The sequence below is a fragment of the Parus major genome, chromosome 18 (assembly GCF_001522545.3).
Source record: "Parus major isolate Abel chromosome 18, Parus_major1.1, whole genome shotgun sequence".
NCBI lineage: Eukaryota > Metazoa > Chordata > Aves > Passeriformes > Paridae > Parus > Parus major.
Genome location: NC_031786.1, coordinates 613303 through 629970, shown reverse-complemented (window position 1 = coordinate 629970; position 16668 = coordinate 613303). Strand labels below are relative to the sequence as shown.

Sequence of the window (16668 nt, the reverse complement as noted above, 5' to 3'; positions counted from 1 at the left end):
CGTCAGCGGGCGGAGTATTATGGTCTGGGCTGCGCCGGGGCCGCCCCTGCGCTGCGAGCGGCCGCGTAAACATGGAGCTCTCGGCCGTCGGGGAGCGCGTCTTCGCGGCCGAGGCCCTGCTCAAGCGCCGCATCCGCAAAGTAGGTGCCTCCCGCCGCCGCCCCGCCGCGCCCCCGGCACCCCGCAGCCCGGCCGCGGCCCGCTGGGGGCGGCTCTGCCTCCCCCCGCCGCGGGGCGGGCTCCGCTCCGCCGCTCCCGCCCTCCGCGCCCCGCGCCCGGGGGGGGGCGGTGTTAAATCCGCGCCCGGGGGGGGTGTGTGCGGTAAATCCGCGTTATTTTTCATTGTTGCATCCCCCCCACTGCCCCCCCGGGCCGTGTTCCGCTCCCTGCTCGGGGCGTTGCGGGGGGACCTTTGTTGCGGGGCGCTTGGTCGCGGTTCTCGCTCCACGCATATTTATTTTCCTCGCTTCCCATCCGCAGGGCCGCATGGAATATCTGGTCAAATGGAAGGGCTGGTCGCAGAAGTAAGTCGCCCGTGGGGCTGCGGGGGGCTGCAGCGGGGGCCGGGGGGATGCTGGCTGCACACACTGCTCCCCCTTTGTGCCTCCTCCTTTATGCCCCTGGTTTTTATTTTATTTATCTTGTTCCCTCTCCGGGCTTCTTATTCTGTTCCCTCTCTCCGTCCCGCCTCCCCCCAGGTACAGCACTTGGGAACCTGAGGAGAACATCCTGGATGCCCGGCTGCTCGCAGCCTTCGAGGAGAGGTACAAGGCCTTTACTAGCTGTAGCAGTTGCGCTTGTAAATATGTTGCTGTCTTGTAGCTATGCTGAATTGAAGCTTTGGTTCTTTTAACACCTCTAGGGAGCGAGAAATGGAGCTTTACGGGCCCAAAAAGCGAGGCCCCAAGCCCAAAACCTTCCTGCTAAAGGTAAGGAGGCCGGAGCCCGCGCGCGAGGGCTGCGTGCTGGAGCAGGGGTCTCTCTCCGGCCCCCTCGGAGGATGCTCCCCTCAAAGGTGGCCTCTCGTAAGTTGCAATTACACAGCCGGATGGCAGGATAATAAAGTCACTGGGTGATTTATCTTCTTTGCAGGCCCAGGCAAAAGCCAAAGCCAAAACCTATGAATTCCGCAGTGACTCTTCCAGGGGGATCCGGGTGCCGTATCCTGGCAGGTCCCCCCAGGAGCTGGGCTCCACGTCCCGGGCTAGGGAAGGACTGAGAAACATAGCCCTGGCCCCCCAGGGCAGCTCCAGCAGCAGCACCCCCAAGGCTGACGGCATCCGGGACCGGGTGATCCGCGTGGAAGAGAAGCCCGGAGAGACCCCCAAGAAGAGGGGCCCGAAGCCCAGGAAGGAGCTTTACAAGGACCTTGCGGAGACTCTGGATGCCTCCAAGAGGAAACTGGGGGACCCGGGGGACAAGGTGGGGGACTACCTGAAGGCCAGGAAGATGGAGGAGGCGGCGGCGGGGGCAGCCAAGTTTGGCTCGGGACACAGCGTGATCCAGCTGGCCCGGCGGCAGGAGCCCGACCTGCCCGGCGCCCTGCCCGGCCCCAACCGCGCCGAGGCGGGGGCCGACACCTTCCCCCCGCGCCTGGCCAAGCACCGTGCGGACTTTCTGGACCCCAAGGGGCAGGGGGGGCTGGACCCCGGCGGGCCCAAGCTCCTGCACGGCGCCGTGAGCCCGGGGGCCGTGGGCAGCCTGTACCGCGACGGCGTGGGGGGCCCGGCGGGGAGACCCTCCCTCATCGCCAGGATCCCCGTCTCCAGGATCCTGGGGGACCCCGAGGAGGAGTCCTGGAGCCCCTCTCTCAACAACCTGGAGAAGGTGGTGGTAACTGATGTGACCTCTAACTTTTTGACCGTCACCATCAAGGAGAGCAGCACGGACCAAGGATTCTTTAAGGAGAAGCGATGAGTTTGGTGGAGGTGGTGCTGGGGTTTTTCTTCAGTCAGATCCAAACAAAAGCTTGGTAGAGCTTGGTGGGCCTCTCTTTTTTTCTTTTTTTTTTTTCTTTTTTTTAATGCTCCTTTTATTTTTATTTTTTTTAAGCTTTTAAATTTTTTTTCTTTTGTTTTTGGTCCTGGAGAGAATTTAGAAACTGTCCTAAATTCATTAACTCATTCTTTTGTTTTGTTTTGTTTTTTTCACGTCTTACGTTTTGTTGGAAAGATTATCTCTAGAGTTATATTTTCTATTAGATGTAAATATGTTATTTAAGAAAAAATGCTTATATATATATCTATATATATATTTCAACTCTGAGTTGTTTTATTTAAATGGAGACAACAGTGACTGCTCAGTTGCTCCTAGAAAGGACAATAAAACTGAGAACTAACGAGTTCACGCATCTGCCGCAGGAGCCGGTGTACATAACGGTGTTCATAGCTAAGTATGTGCTGGGTTTTTTTAACTATTATTTTTCATATGATGCTATGGATGGTGGAGGGGGACGTGTTGCCCCCTCGGAGGGCGAAGTGCCCGGATTTCTTGATTGTGATTTAAGGTGTTGCTTGTACAATCAAGTGTGCTGTGTCCAGAACTGTTGCCCTTGACAGTTGACGTGAGCACTTGAATTCACAGTGTTGTTGGGGATGGGGTGTTTCCAGTCTAACAAAAAAAGTTATGTTGCAACAAAGTCGGGGTGGGAAAAAGCAGAAATCCATAAAAAGGCTAAAAGTGTTGGAGTATTAACTTGAATTCCCTTTTCTTGCGGAGGAGAGGAGTTTGTGTGTGTAAGGTTCCTGAGGGGTGATACTGAAATGCACTTTAATAGAGTTGTCGTAGCAGTTGTGGGAGATGGGACTGAGCTGAGTATATCTGTTTTCATTTTGTCTGGTCGCTTGATTCTGTTCCCCCACCCACCAAAAACAAAAAACCCCAACAAAACCCCCCTCTGTTTACATTCCTGAAATGCCAGAGAGGTTGGGGAGGGAGCATCTCACTGCCCATATTTAGTTACTTTATTCTGCTACAGAAGGTGGGTTATTATTATTTTTATTCCCAATCACAGTTTACTTCACTGTGGACTGTTGGAAGACTCCTGATAAAGTGTTTTGTAATATCCACATCCCTGACAATTCCCAGGGTCACCTTTATGCATTCAGAGACAATAAATATTTCCCTTTCCTTACGCTGGTTAAACAATAGCCAAGAGGCAAAATATTCCTGTGCGGAGCAGTCCCGCCGCCTCGGGTGGATTTTGTGCTGGATTTGCCTGTGGGATTCCTCCCAGGGCTGGGATCCAGAGCTGAGATTCCTCCCTGGCAGGGGTAGGGAGGGTCTCGGGGCTCTGGACGAGGTGCAGCGGTTTCCCAGGGTCTGGGGGTGCCCCCGCTCCGCTGCTCCCCCAGCTCGGCCACCGCCCGCCAGGGAGGGCCCTGGGCCCGGCTGTGGCTCGGCCGAGGTGGAGCAGGTGGCCCTGTCCTCACACCTTGCTCTGCCCATCGGGCACATGGCAAGCACAAGCCCGGCAGTGCCTGAGGGCTGGGACTGAGCCAGAGCCCCCGTCCCTGAGATCCTCAAGGCCCCCAAGGGCTGAGGGAAGGGGCTGGGCAAGGGGCATCTCTGCTTTGGTAGCCTCACCTTGCCCAGTTCCCTTCCCCATCCTCCTTTTGGGACCTGTGAGGTGCCTGGCAGGATGCTGGATAGGCTGTGCAAAGGGAGCCATCGTGTCTGACAGTTCCCAGTTTGTTTTGTTTTTGTTTTTAGGACATTTTGTAAAATTGAGATTTTTAACTTGGTTTGTACGAAGAGCTGGTGTGTCGGTTCCGGTGCTGACACGGGGACCGGGAGTTGTTGGAGGATGAGGAGGGGGTTTGAGCTGTTTGTGCTCCTGTAGCCACCGAGGCCGGAGGATCGTTCCCTTTGCGAAGAGCCCGGAGCCGCTCCCGCCCCGCTGGGGCTTCGCTCCGGCCCCGTGTCCGTGTGTCCGACACGCACCTGGAGCAAACCGTACCTGTGGGTGTACCTGTGTGTCTGTACATAGCGACGTGTACCCTGCGTGTGTGTGTGTGTGCGGGCGTGTGCGTGTGAATTATTTAAATCTAAGACTTGTACAGAAGCGATTTGGCTAAATCTCAGTCTCAGAAGTGAAGCTTAACTACGTGTCTTCTGCCAGCCGTGAATGTCCATATGAGACCTGCTTTTTATGTCAGTTTAAATATATACTTTGTAAATAGAAACGTGTCTGGCTTCCCTTTGTGGCGCTGGGGTGCCCGGGAGCATCGGGGGCTGTGCGGGGTGGGTGGTCCTGCCGCCCCTTCCCTCGCCAGCCGCGGCCGTGCGGGGCTGGGGCCGGGTCCCGACGGGAGGCGGAGGCTCCCCGGCCGCAGATGCCGCCGGTCTGGGCGCCCCCCCCGGGGGTCCCGGGGTGTCCTGAGGGGGCGGTGGCGGCCGCAGTGAGCGGCTCCGCTCCGGAGATCGGCGCCTCCCCGGTACCGGGCCGGGCCCGGCGCTCCGCCCTTCCGACGGGGCGGCTCGGGGCGCGGCGGCCCCCGCCCGTCCAGCGCGGCCTTTGTGTGCAGGCGGGCGGGCGGGGCTGGGGGGCTCCACGGGTTTTTTTTTAAGCCGTGTCCTCATTAACCTCCTTTTTCTGCTCGGGCGGGTGGGGCGCGGACCCCGCGCCGCGGGAGCTGCCAGCGCCGGGAGGAGCGGCGGGAGCGGCCGCACAAAGGCTCCTTTCTCCGCCGGCCCGGCGGGGGGGCCCCGTTCACACGGGGGCTGGGGCCGGCCCGGGGGCGCTCGGCTGCCGGGGCTCGACGGCAGCACCGACGGCAGCGCCCGGGGCCGCCTCCCGCAGCTCCCGCGGCCCCGCAGCGCCCTCCGCAGGAGCGGGGCCCGGCCCGGGGCCGCCGGTGCGGGCAGAGACACCCGAGCTCCGGCCGCCGTGCACCGGCAGCTCCAGCCCCAGCGGAGCACGGAGGGGACCCTCGGGGGGAAAGCGCTGGGGGTCTCCCGGCTCCGCTTCCCCGGCTCCGCTTCCCCGGCTCCGCTTCCAGCCTCGCACATCCCGGGACCCCGCCGCGGCCCCCGCCCGGAACACGGAGAGCGGGGCGGCTCCGGGCGGTGCCGGGGGCAGGGAGGGGGGACCGGAGCTCTCCCGGAGCACTGACCACATAAGGCTGAAAAGTTTAAAAAAATATTTATTGATATGCTAAAAAAAGAAGTGTGGAAAAGTCGTACAAAACCCCCCACCCGACGTAGCCGTCTCCTCGTGTTTTCCTGCAAATAAATTAAAAGCAGCCTAGAGCTGGGGGGCTACACTAGCGTGAGTGTCCAGGAACACAGGAAAACTGCACAAGGAATGCGAGCGAGGGGCCGGGAGGGACCGGGGTGCTGGTGGGGAGCTGGTCCTGCTCCCATAGCACTCGTGCTTTCCCAGGGCAATAACATCCCCGACTTTTGTTCTCAGAAAATAAAAGCAAACAAACAGCTGCAGTTTAAAGCAATTATAAGTGTCATACAGGAGCGATTTGGCTCTCTCTTTAATTAAAACGTACAAATCAGAGCAGTGACTGGCACAAGCTACAAGAACAATTGTTTGTTTTCACCTGTCTCAAATTTCTGTCAGCAAAACCTTTCTCCTGGAGCTGGAGCCCTTCACACGCAGCTCAGAATCACAACACAAACCAAACCCCTAAACTAATCTCCATCCCTCCGTGTACTCCTGGGTTTTTTTGGTACAAAATATATATATAAAAATAGACTCACTTTCTCGGGATGATGGCTGAATCGGCCACCTCTTCCAGTCCAATGGAAAACAACAAGGATGCTTAACCAGATTATGCCTGGGGAAAATATCCATTCACTATACAAATACCGCAGGACTTTCCACATCGGAAACCCCTTAGAAAATGACGAGTGACAAACCTTTAATTGCCTGTCTGACGCCCGGCTGAACATGCCAACCCATAGCAGCAAACTCAAAAAAAAAATAAAATAAAATAAAAGGTTGAATCCTAATGGTACATAACCAGGGTCTGCACCAGCCAGGGGTCTTCCAACCCCTGTCCACCAAAGATTCCAGTAAATTCCTCACAGGATGTGTCTTTGGGAGGCAAACCCCAGTGGGAACCATGCACTCAACCCCCCAGCGCTGCTGGGAGAGCCAAGATCCCAGAACATCAAATGAGAAAGGGGCTGGGGAAGAAATGTAGGGTGAGATGGCCAGACAAAAAACCCTGGATTATCATTTTCACCATCGTTAGACCTTTGGAATTGAACCAGCTGGTGAGCAAAAGGCACAATAGCAAGTGGTGAGAGTCCTGTGCTGCCGGAGGGGACACGCCTGGGAAGGGAGGGTGATGGAGGGGACTGCCTGGGATACCTGTCCCCTTTGCCCAAGCAGGAGGCAGGAGCCAGGCCCCGCATGGAGAAACCCGTGGGAGCTGAGAGAGTGGCTCTGGAGGGAGCAGCTCCACCTGCTGCCACAGCTCATCTCCTGCCCTGCCCTGTGGGCTCCTCCTTGGAGCCTCTTCAGAAAGATTGGAGAAACCAATCCACGCATCCTATTGCTGCAGACAAGAGCATCCCTGCCAGGCCAGCTTCCCCTCTGGGGACATTGCTCAGCAGGGCTCTGCTGAGTGTCCCACTGGGACCAGGCACCTCTCCCCATCGCTGTCCCCAAGACCCTGTGACCACCCTGCTTTGCATAGGCACAAACCTGTCGTGGGACCGGTGTCACAGACAAGGCTGAGATAAGGACGGTCCAAAAGGCACATGGTTGATCAGTTTGGATTTGCAAAGGCCAAACAGCAAACATTTGGTGTGTGGGTGAGAGCCTCACCCCTGTGCTCCCAGATTCCTGATTCTTCCCCCAAAGCCCTCGCACCCCCAGCACAGGAGCACAGCACAGGCCGTGCCCGGGGCTCTGCTGCCTGCTGACACGGGCCAGGGCTTCCTTGGAGCTCGTTTGGCAAAGTTACAGCAGAAGGTAAAACCGCACAGGCCGTGGCATTTTGGCATCACCTGAGAACGACCCCGCTGGCAGCAGCCGTGACCATGGGGGGCTGCTGCGTCAGGGGGTCCCAAGTTCCTGTACCCCCAGTTTGGTCCACGCATCCACACTCCTGTGAATGAAGAGGCTGTGAGTGGCCCTGCCTGGGGCCAAGGGAAATGCGTTCCCTGCTGCCAGGTTGGTCACCTGGTGACCCCTAGGCAGAGGGACATCTGACCCACACAGGGCAGGAGGCGGCCGCCGGCTGTTCATCACCTCCAACAAAAGCACTCAGCATCAACAGAACTAAAATGACCTCAAACGCTACTAAACTCTGCCTGAACTGCTGCTAATTTTGGCTTGTAGGAGAAATCTGCAGTAGGGAAAACACTGCAGTGGAAAAGCCATTACTGGGTGCAATTAGAAGCCAGAAGGAGCACCCCAGCTGCTGGGACAGCCAGGGAAAAGTGAGCAGCTGCCCAAGTGCTCTGGTTCCTTGGGGAACAGCAGCTTGAGGAGCCCACCGGCCTTAGCCCTTCTCCCTCTTCTCTCCTCTCCTTTCCCACCACTCCTGACCACCTATGCAGGTGGCCTTGACCAGCCTCTGAGCATTCTGGAGAGAGCCATGATGGTCAGCATGAGTCTAACCCAGGGAGCAGCAGTCCTGGCTGTCCTGGCAGTCCCAGCACCAACCCACCTGCTGCTGGGAGGGTTCACATGTTCTGCAAGGCTTGAAAAATATCCCCCAGCTCGGTCTCTATGGGTGCCTGGAACCTGCTGAGCAGGAGGTGGAGGTGCTGGCAATGCCAGGATGAGGCAGAGGAGTGGTGTGGGGGCTCCCTGGGCTGCCCAGAAATTCACGTTCCTCTGGAAGTCAAGGCACTGCAGAGGAGCTGGTGGATCTTGCTGGCTCTCAAGGCAGGACTTTCCTCCAGCAGAAAGGAGACACCCTCCAAAAAAGCACCTCTGCCACCTGTTCTGTTGGTGGCACCCAGGACTCAACCTGTCATAGACTGGGGTTATTTCCCTCCCTCATGAAAGAAAAAAAAAATCCCTTAAGAAAAAATGTAAACAATATTTCCCTATCAGCTGGAAACCCCAACAGAAACGTTGTGGGTTTCCCATCATTGGAAATGACCTTGCCCAGGGGGGTGGCTGGGCTGAGCATACCCTGAAAAACCCCCAAAAACAACTGCACCCCCACAGCCTCGAGGGCTGGGAGCAGCAGCTGCCTCATTTGGATTGACTTGCAGTTCCCCGTGGCTCATAGACAGATCCACAGGAAGCCCAGGAGAGAATCTCCCAGTCCTCTCCCAGGTGTGACTGTCCCGTGGCAGCTCCACACCTCCCTGTGGCCACTGAGCTGCAGACCCTGGGTCTCAAAGCAAACAGAGCTGTGGGCAGTGAATCCTGGCTCCAAACTGGCCAGCCTGACACCCCCGGCAGCACCGGTGCCCCCGCGCCCCGAGAACGGCATCGACCACCCCCGCACGGGGCACGGCTCCACAAGAGGATGGAGAGAAGCCCTGGAGGAAATCCAGGCTGGCAGTTTGGAGCGGGTTTCACTGCGCTATTTGTCCAGCCTTTCCAGACACGAGTTCCAGCAGGTCTCACGAGGGCTCCACGTTCACTTGAAGAAAAAAAAACCCGATGGAAAAACTGGGCAAAGGTGAGGGCGAGGCTGGAGGACCCTCTCCCTCCTCTCACGCTCCTGGGCTCAGTATTGCCGCAGGTTGAAAAACCCAACGCTGGTGGGGGACTCCTTGACAGTCACTGTGATCAGGTTAGCGGTGACATCGGTGACAAAGACGTGCTCAATCAGGCTGCGGGTGGGCTTCCAGTCCTGGCTGGTCTGGATGGACACAGACATGTTCTGAGCCGCACCCGGGAGGGAAGCTGAATCCCGGTCCGAATCCGAGCTGGTGTCCTCGCCCGTGCTCGCTTCCGACAGGGCGGAGGGTTTGCGGCTCTCTGCGTGTCCCTCTTGAGCGCCAGCTGAGCCCCCTTTGGCCGAGTCCCTGTCACCTGCCCGCTGTGTCTGCTTCTTGCTCTTGCCACCGTCCCCCCCTGGGAGCGTGGCAGCGTTCAGCCCGGGCCCTGCGGCACCGCCCTTGGCACCCGCGCTGGCCGTGCCGCCGGCGGGGCCCTTGGCCAGGGAGCCGCAGAGGTGCCGGGGGACGCTGCTCCCGCTGGCCGTGCTCGGCCCGTTTTTGACACTCTGCAGGTTCAGAGCCTGCAGGTTCAGCTCCTGGCTGGAGGCTGGCTGGATGCCAGCCCCAGATGAGCTCGACGGCGTCTTGCTGCCGTTGGGCAGCATCTGGCCTCCGGCAGCAAACCCCGATTTCTGGTCCCCTCCGGCGCTGCTGCCGGAAGCCTTTGCAGTTTTGGGTCCCTGCACGTTCAGCCCCAGCTCCCCAGAGCCTTTCTGGCTCCTCATTTTCAAGTCCAGCCCCAAGCTGCCCTTACTGGCCGCCTGTGCCTTCAGCGCCAGCCTGCCCAGGGCCGAGCTCTCGGCCGCGCTCTGGCTTTGGGACATCCTGTTCATGTAGTGCACGATGGAGCTCTGCCAGCTGATGGCCTGGCTGGGGCTCGCCGAGCCGCTCTTCATCATGTTGGGCAGGTTTTCCACTGCCGACCCCCCTGAGCTGAGCCCAGCCAAGGTGCCCGGGGGATCCTTCAGCATAGCCAGTCCCGAGCCCTGCGTGCTGTGCTGCGGCTGCAGCTTCCCCAGCAGCTTGGCACTGCCCCCCACCTCCTTCCTGGACGTTTTCAGCACCTTTGTCAGGTTCACGGTCCTTCGAGCCGCTTTCTGCTCTGGGGGAAGAGGTTTCCGCCCACGCTTCTTCCTGGAAGCGTCTTTCATGTCGGGCTTGGCCACCAGGATCTGAGCTTTCTTCTGCGGCACCGGGTGCGTCTCTCTGCTGCGGGGACCTCTCTTCGCTTCCAGATCACTCTCATCCTCTTCCTCAGAGGAGGAGGAAGAGGAGGATGTGGAGGAAGAGGAGCTACTCGACTTTGTTTTCGCAGGCATCTCTGGTTCCTGCAAAGCAGCAGAGACAGCGAGAGTTAACGGCAGTGACCGAGGAACACTCATGGGCATTACAAACCCTGCAGGGTGGCCTGGTTCTCTCTCCGTGTAGCTGATCCTCAGGGATCCATCAGCTGATGGGATGAGTTGTGTGCTCGAGGCCACCCCCAGCCCCAGAGCCCCCCAGAGCTGTCACAGCTCCCAGCACTGCTGGGACTCACCACGTTCTTCCTGGGCCTGCCCCGGGGCCTCTTGCCCCTCTTCCGATTCTGCACTTCTTTTTCTTGTTCCCTGGAGAAAACAAGGGTTCAGGACAATGTTTATAGGGAAATAAAAAACGTCTGGGGGAACTGAGGCAGCCAGGTAGTGACAGGAGAGCATCCCTGTGTGCATCAGCTACATCCCTGCAGCTTCCAGCAGTCAGCAATGGACCACACCGTGTTACCCATCCTAAACCTGTGCCTTTTCCAATTCTTGGCAAGATTTGCCATTTTTCTGGCACAAGGGGATCAGGCAAAGGGAAGGATCTGCCCCCAGCCCTGCTAAGCCTTGCTTTGCTTATGCCTCTGCTTTGCTGAGCTTCCACGCTGAGTGGGAAAAGCAAATGCATTTCCTGGGAGCTCAGTGAGTCCCCTCCTCTGCTGGACTCCTTCCAGCTCTCCTGCACTCCTGGTCCAGCCATGGTGGCCCAGGCTGGAGTTCAGGGATGTTTCAGGTCACTGTACATGTTTCCTGGGATGGTGTTTAGATGGAACACAGCTGATTAAACACCATCCTGCACTCAACACCAGATCCTATTCTTGAGAAAAAATGGATCCAGAAACCACTTATAATTGTATCCTATCATAAACTTTAATGCTTTTCTTATTATGAAGTCAAAATACTTGGCAGCACTATGTCTGCCACAGCCAGCTGGCTATCCCTGCGCTCCATGAGTGATTCCTGGGGTGCAGTGGCTGTGGAACAATTGCTGTTCTCAGCCCAGCTCTGGGCAGGAGCCATGGACCTGACAGAGGACAGAGACCATTTTGTTCTGCCATCCAGGTTGTTCAGCCTGGAGAAGGCTCTAGGGAGACTCCAGAGCATCTTCCAGGACTTAAAGAGGCTCTGAGATAGCTGGAGAGGGACTTTGGACAAGAGCCTGGAGCAACAGGACACAGGAAATGGCTTCCAACTGCCTGAGGGCAAGGTTAGATGGGGTATTAAGAAGAAAATCTTCCCTGTGAGGGTGGTGAGGCCCTGGCACAGGCTGCCCAAAGAAGCTGTGGCTGCCCCATCCATGGCAGTATCTAAGGCCAGGCTGGACAGGACTTGCAGCAGCCTGGGATAGTGGAAATGATGGGGTGGATCAGGAAGAGCATTAAGATCCCTCCTGATCCAAACCACTCTATAATATTCTCACCCAGATATTATTTCCCTCACCCTCCCAGAGCTTCACCCTCCACAAGTTTGCTTCAATGCCCCACAAGCCCAGGCACCATCTCCCCCCAGGGCTCTGTGGCCAAGCACAGCCGAGGTCCCCAAGCCCAGGATGGGGAGCGGGAGCCCCAGGTCTGTGCCGGGCTGGCCAGGGCAGAGCTGCTCCAGGTACACCTGAACCGTGACTCCGGGGACAAACAAAAGGGCCCGGCCACAAAGGGCCCCGCCGGCTCCAGGCTGTCGTTTCCAACAACTTCCACCACGCGAGCAGCCAATTAGAAGTTAATTGACTTTACAGTTTGCTTAGAAATATTTAGAGTTTGCTCACTTCTTTTGGAAAGCCAGGAGCAGCCGAGGGTCCAGGATGTTCTCCTCAGGCTCCCAGCTGTTGTGCCTGCAACAGAGGACGCGGAGCGGGTGAGAGCAGGGCTCGGGCTCCCCGCGCCGCTCCGGCCCCGGGGGCTTCACCCGAGCGCAGCCGGGCCTGGCACGGAGCGGGGCATGGCCGTACCGGGGGCCGGCGCAGCCGGGGGGCGGGCAGGGGAGAGGGGCCGGGGGAGGGAGATCGGGAAGGGGGCGGCCGCGCCGCCGCGGGGCGAGGCGAGCCCCGCGCATCCCGGGGGAGCTCCGGTTTCAGCAGAGCGGGCGCGGGGCCGGCACAGCCGGGGGGGAGCGGCGACTCCAGGGGGGGTTGGACCGACCCGGGTGGGGGGGAGCGGAGCCCCACGCGGTGGCGGGGAGGGCCCGACCGCGGCCGCGCTTATTTGTAAACAAAAGGAGCGGCACGACCCAAACAAAAGCGGCCGGGCGGGCGGTACCCGCGCCCCGCACCGCGCCCCGCTCCGCACCGCATGGTTCCGCGATCCGCACCGCGCCCCGCACCGCCCCGCACCGCCCCGCTCACTTGGAGGACCAGCCTCGCCACTTGACCAGGTACTCCAGCTTGCCCTGCGGAGAGAGACGGGGAGAGGCGCGTTAGCGGCGGCCGGGGGCGCGGAGGGGCGCGGAGGGGCGCGGGGGCTGCGGGGCCGCGGGGCCGGCGGGTCCCACCTTGCGGAGCCGCTTGCTGAGGATGCACTCGGCGGCGAAGACCTGCTCTCCCACGCTGCTCAGCTCCTCCATGGCCCCGGCCCCGCGCACACCCCCGCGCACTCACACACAAGGGGAGCCCCCGGGCGCGCCCCCGACGGCGGCCGCGCGCGCTCCGACCCCCCCAGATCCACGCGCGCCCCCCGGCACAATACGGCGGAGGGGCGGGAGGGGGTCCCCAAATTCCCCGCCGGCCAATGGGGAGCAGGGGGCGGGGCGATCCGGCGTGGGGGGTGGGGGGAGGCATTGTCTGTGTGCGACCCCTCCTCTTCCTCCCGCGCGGGGGCGGCCGCTGCCCGGCCGGAGCGGGGACAATGGGGTGGCCCTGCCCGGGGCTTTGTTTCCCCGGGCAGCGCAGGGGGCTTCCCCGGCCGGCCCCGCGGGGGATCCCCCCCGCTCCGACCCCGCGAGGGTTTCCTGCTGCGAGGACCCGGGCTCCGAGTCCCCCGCCCGGGGTCCCTCCTGGGGACAAAGCACCCTGGGGCTGGGGCAGCCAGCGCCGGTCCCCGCAGGGAGGGAACAGGCGGCAGCAGCACCGGCACGTTTTAATTCTAAAACAGTTGATTATGAGAGAATAAAAGATTTCCCAGGGGGGTGGGCCGTTTGCGACCCTCGCGCGGTGCCGGCTCGCAGCTCGGTCCCGCCCGGCCCACGGTCCCTCCCGAGCCGCGCTGCCGGGGGTGCGGCGGCACCGCGCGCACCGTGCGGGGCTGCGCGAGGAGCTGCTGCACGGCGGTTGTGCGCTGTGGGCGTGGAAGGATGAAATATGGTGCTTTACAGGCATGGAAGAAGATGAGTCAGCACCTCAGGGAGTTCTCCTCGGCGGGCCCGGAGCCCGCTGTTAACCGTGCGGGAGCCGCAGGGATATGAATTGCCGTCGCCCCGGCGCCTGGGTGCCCGCGGCGCGCAGGGACTGAGCGGGAGCCGGAGGGGTCATGGGGTGTCCTGCGTGGGGCCTCGCCCGCACCCCGGGCACTGCCGTCTCCGGTAAGCGATGCCGGGTTTAGCGATGCCGGGTTTAGCGATGCCGGGTTTAGGAAAGCCTTTGGAGCGGCAGCGGGCGCGTTGGGCTGTCCCCGCTGCGGGGGCAATGTCACCACGGGGGACCCTCTGGATGCGGGAATGAGGAACTGGACGTTTCCTCAGGGAGCGGGACTGACTCGGACGCTGCGGGATGTGGACGTGCCGGGGGTGCTGGGTCCATGCCAGGGGCTTGTCCTGGGTCGGGTGCTGTCACCTTTCATTGTTTTCTTTGGCAATTACCGTGGCCGTTCGCTGAGGAGAAGAGCTGTAGGAGCATTTTTTTAGCCGAAGGTGACACAGAATTGTAACACAGCGCCGCACTTTTTGTTTGAGTTCATTTACCTTCTGCCAGCTCCGCTCTTTGTGTGCGACACCTCTTAGATTTTAGCAAAACCCCTGTGTGACCTCCCATCGCTGTGTGCTGAGCCGCGCACACATCCCGGCATCCCGGCGGTGTGGCTGCAGCCCAAGGGATGAGGATCCAATGGTGGGGCTCTCCTGGCTGCAGGGATTCGGCTCTGAGAGATGAGCCGTGTTGGGAACGAGCCCTGATTTGGGTGGTGCTGGGTGAGCTCCCCGGCCGCCCCTCAGCGCTGTTGTTCCTGTGCTCCCCATGAGGACGCAGGGCTAGGTCGCTGCTCCCGGGGCCGGGAAGGGAGGGCCATGTGAGAGGAGAGGCTCCATCTGCTCCCTGCTGAGCTGGAGAGGGGCTGGGGGTCAGAACTGGGAGCAGCCCTTGACACTCGTGTCTCTTTAGAGACCACGGCGTTTGTGGGGCTGTGCCATCAGCATTGTCCTGGTCCCTTGTGAGGGCTCTGGATGACCCCTAATGCCGCTCAGCCTCCATTCCACATGTCCTGTTCCCACTGAGGGTGAAAAGGACTGTGCTGCTCCCTGGGCTGGTCCTGGGCGGTCCCTGGGCTGCCGTGGGCTCCAAGCTTTTTACCCCTGGCAGAGTGGGGTATCCCCAGGGCTTCTGGGGTGTCCTGTTCCTGCTTGGTCAGCCAGAGAAGACCATCCCAGCCCTGGAGCTTCCCTGGGCATTGCTGGTCACCCCCACAGGGGCTGCCCCAGATGGGGCTTCTGACTGGGATAGGACAAGATGCCCCCTTGCTGCTGCCAAAGCTGTGGCTCCACCTGTGAGTGCCTTCTAAATTAATTTATTAATTTATTAATTCATTAATATATTAATATGTTAATATATTAATTTATTAAATTTTTAACATATTACATTATTAATTTATTGATTTATTAATATAGTACTTCATCACTTTATTAATTTACTAATTTACTAATATATTAATTTACTAATATATTAATTTATTAATTTATTAATTTATTAATTTAGTGCTTCCCATCCCCAACAGGGACTTCACGTTTCTGGAGAAACTCAGGAGCACACACTGAATAACTTGGCCCCACACTCCCACCAGGCAAAGTGATGGGGCCAATTGGTGGGGGCCAATAAATTCACCAATCACCATGAAAACCATCAGCATCTTAAGACCGAGAGTCAGACCCCTGAACTAATTGATGGAACATGATTTTGTAGCTTTCCCCAAGTCTACCAGAATCCCAGGAATGCTGTGTGTCCTGTGTTATGTCTCGAGCAGGGGCCAGAGGCACAGCACAGCCTGAAGGCAGCCTCAAGTGAGGGTTTGGTGTCGAGGGAAGGGGAACTGAGTCCCCTTTGGCTGTTAAGGGGAAAAGGGCTTTGCTGCTCCCTGGACTGGAAATCCGTGTTCTACACCCAGGGGTTTACTGGGAACTAGTTCAGGTCACCCTGAGCTGCTGGGGCTCTGTGCTTTCTGCCCATCCTGTCAGGCTGAGCGAGGGCCGCGTTCTGGGGGCTGCTGAGCACGGAGCCCTGGCCCGGTATGTGCAGGGTGGGGGCCAAGGCTGTGGGTGCTCCCCCGGGCTCTGTTTTGGCACTGCACCCCCCAAAGCAGGTGCACTGCAGGGGTGCCCCGGCGGTGATGGGGGTGCCCGAGGGGCGCGGGATGTCCCCGACTGGAGAGGGCGAGGCTGGGGCCAGCCCAGGAGCAGCCGGGCCATGGTGGCCATGATTGTTGTGGGCAGATCTGGCTGCTTTTTCCCAAGGCAGCAGCCAATGGAAGCACAGAGATCCGCATCTCATTTGGCTCCCGCGGCCGGGCCCGGGGCTCGGCAGCTCCCGGGATGGGGCGGCCGGGGAACCGCGTCGTGTCGGGGTCCTGCGGGCCCGGGCGGCGCTCAGGGGGACACGAGCCACCCCCAGACCAGGCATTTGGGGAGGCAGCAGTGTCCCCGCACACCGTGTGCCATAAATAAATACGTGTCCTTGGATGTTTGTTGTTATGTTCCCATCCCGGAGTGGTTGGGACCCCTGGGCAGCGAGCAGCTTCCCAGCGCAGGAAAAAGAAAAGGAAGCAAATGGTGTGGAAATGCATGGCAAATTGGGATGCAATACACAGCGGGGCTCTCCCTGCTGCCTGACCCCCAGCCCGGGGAGGGGGGCGGTGGGGAATGAATTACGTGGGGATGGGAGGGCGGGAGGAGACGCGGGGATCAGGCAGCGGCTGTGTCCGGGCAGGGCCAGGCTGGGCTTTGGCCTTTGTCATCGGGGAATGTTTGGCGAAAATGTCCCACACTGCCAACGAGGCGTGAGGAGCCACGGGAAGGGCTGGGAAAGGCTCAAAGGACACGGAAAATTCGACGGGTTTGGGTTTTCCTTGTGAGAGGCGGGGTTAGAGATGGCTCCCGGGGAGCAGGTTTAGGTTCTGTGTGTCTGGGGGGGTAAAACTCTCACACACAGCGGGGAGGATCCGTCTCATCTGTTCTGTCCTGGGAACATTCGGCAGCCCGGGACACGGAGTCGGGGCAGGAGGGCACCTGGGATTTCGGTGTGTGTCTCCAGGGCATCCCTTGGAGCATCCCTTGGAGCATCCCTGCGCTTTGTGGAGCCGCAGTGGGTGCCGGGGAGCGCCCCGGGCCCGGCGGCAGCCGCGGGCGGTTCCGGGCTCTGTCCCCCAGCACCGAGGAGCAGATCCCTCCCCCGGGAGCACCGGGGCACTGCTGGGCTGGGCGGGCTCCGCGGCTTCGGGGAGATGGTCCGGGCCGGGGCTTTACCGGGAGCCGCTTCCCCCACCCGCGCCGGGAGCTGAGCGCGGCTCGGGAGCCCTCGGCTGCCGGC

At 59.8% G+C, this 16668-nt stretch overlaps 3 protein-coding genes across 11 annotated transcripts in view; 2 read left to right on the top strand and 1 right to left on the bottom strand.

Moving 5' to 3' along the window:
- On the top strand, positions 1-4180 carry CBX8 (chromobox 8). 3 transcript variants are annotated; one of them, XM_015645288.3, is made up of 5 exons: positions 2-140; positions 481-524; positions 699-764; positions 839-929; positions 1093-4180. In XM_015645288.3, the coding sequence occupies exons 1-5, from the start codon at positions 72-74 to the stop codon at positions 1915-1917; spliced, it is 1095 nt and encodes a 364-aa protein (XP_015500774.1). In that variant the 5' UTR covers positions 2-71; the 3' UTR covers positions 1918-4180. The 3 variants fall into 3 exon arrangements, with proteins under 3 accessions (XP_033374651.1, XP_015500774.1, XP_015500775.1); XM_015645289.3 differs by having other exon boundaries at positions 3-140; positions 863-929; XM_033518760.1 differs by lacking the exons at positions 481-524; positions 699-764; positions 839-929 and having other exon boundaries at positions 1-140.
- A 2691-nt stretch (positions 4181-6871) lies between these two features.
- Positions 6872-12510, bottom strand: CBX2 (chromobox 2). The gene is made up of 5 exons (XM_015645663.3): positions 12435-12510; positions 12289-12332; positions 11713-11778; positions 10187-10256; positions 6872-9977 (listed from the first exon to the last, which is right to left on the bottom strand). Exons 1-5 carry the CDS (start codon positions 12504-12506, stop codon positions 8655-8657), a joined length of 1575 nt encoding a protein of 524 aa, XP_015501149.1. The 5' UTR covers positions 12507-12510; the 3' UTR covers positions 6872-8654.
- The window catches only part of RBFOX3 (RNA binding fox-1 homolog 3), a 138450-nt gene continuing 134044 nt past the window's right edge, over positions 12263-16668 (top strand). For 4 of the 7 annotated variants that reach the window (XM_033518625.1, XM_015645674.3, XM_015645672.2 and 1 more), the window contains exon 1: positions 13220-13460. The gene's annotated coding sequence lies outside the window, so the exon portion shown is untranslated. Of the gene's footprint in view, positions 12318-13216; positions 13461-16668 lie in introns of those variants that run through there. The other 3 variants (XM_019008517.2, XM_019008518.2, XM_015645671.3) reach the window with 3 other exon arrangements.

Excerpts from the sequence above, each read along its gene's own strand:
- CBX8 (XM_015645288.3), top strand. The coding sequence starts at position 72 with ATGGAGCTCTCGGCCGTCGGGGAGCGCGTCTTCGCGGCCGAGGCCCTG. Across the intron at positions 141-480 it reads TCAAGCGCCGCATCCGCAAA|GGCCGCATGGAATATCTGGT; the intron begins GTAGGTGCCTCC and ends TCCCATCCGCAG. Across the intron at positions 765-838 it reads CTCGCAGCCTTCGAGGAGAG|CTTTGGTTCTTTTAACACCT; the intron begins GTACAAGGCCTT and ends GCTGAATTGAAG.
- CBX2 (XM_015645663.3), bottom strand. The coding sequence starts at position 12,506 with ATGGAGGAGCTGAGCAGCGTGGGAGAGCAGGTCTTCGCCGCCGAGTGC. Across the intron at positions 10,257-11,712 it reads CTCCTGGCTTTCCAAAAGAA|GGAACAAGAAAAAGAAGTGC; the intron begins GTGAGCAAACTC and ends TGTTTTCTCCAG. Across the intron at positions 9,978-10,186 it reads GCAGGCCCAGGAAGAACGTG|GAACCAGAGATGCCTGCGAA; the intron begins GTGAGTCCCAGC and ends GCTGCTTTGCAG.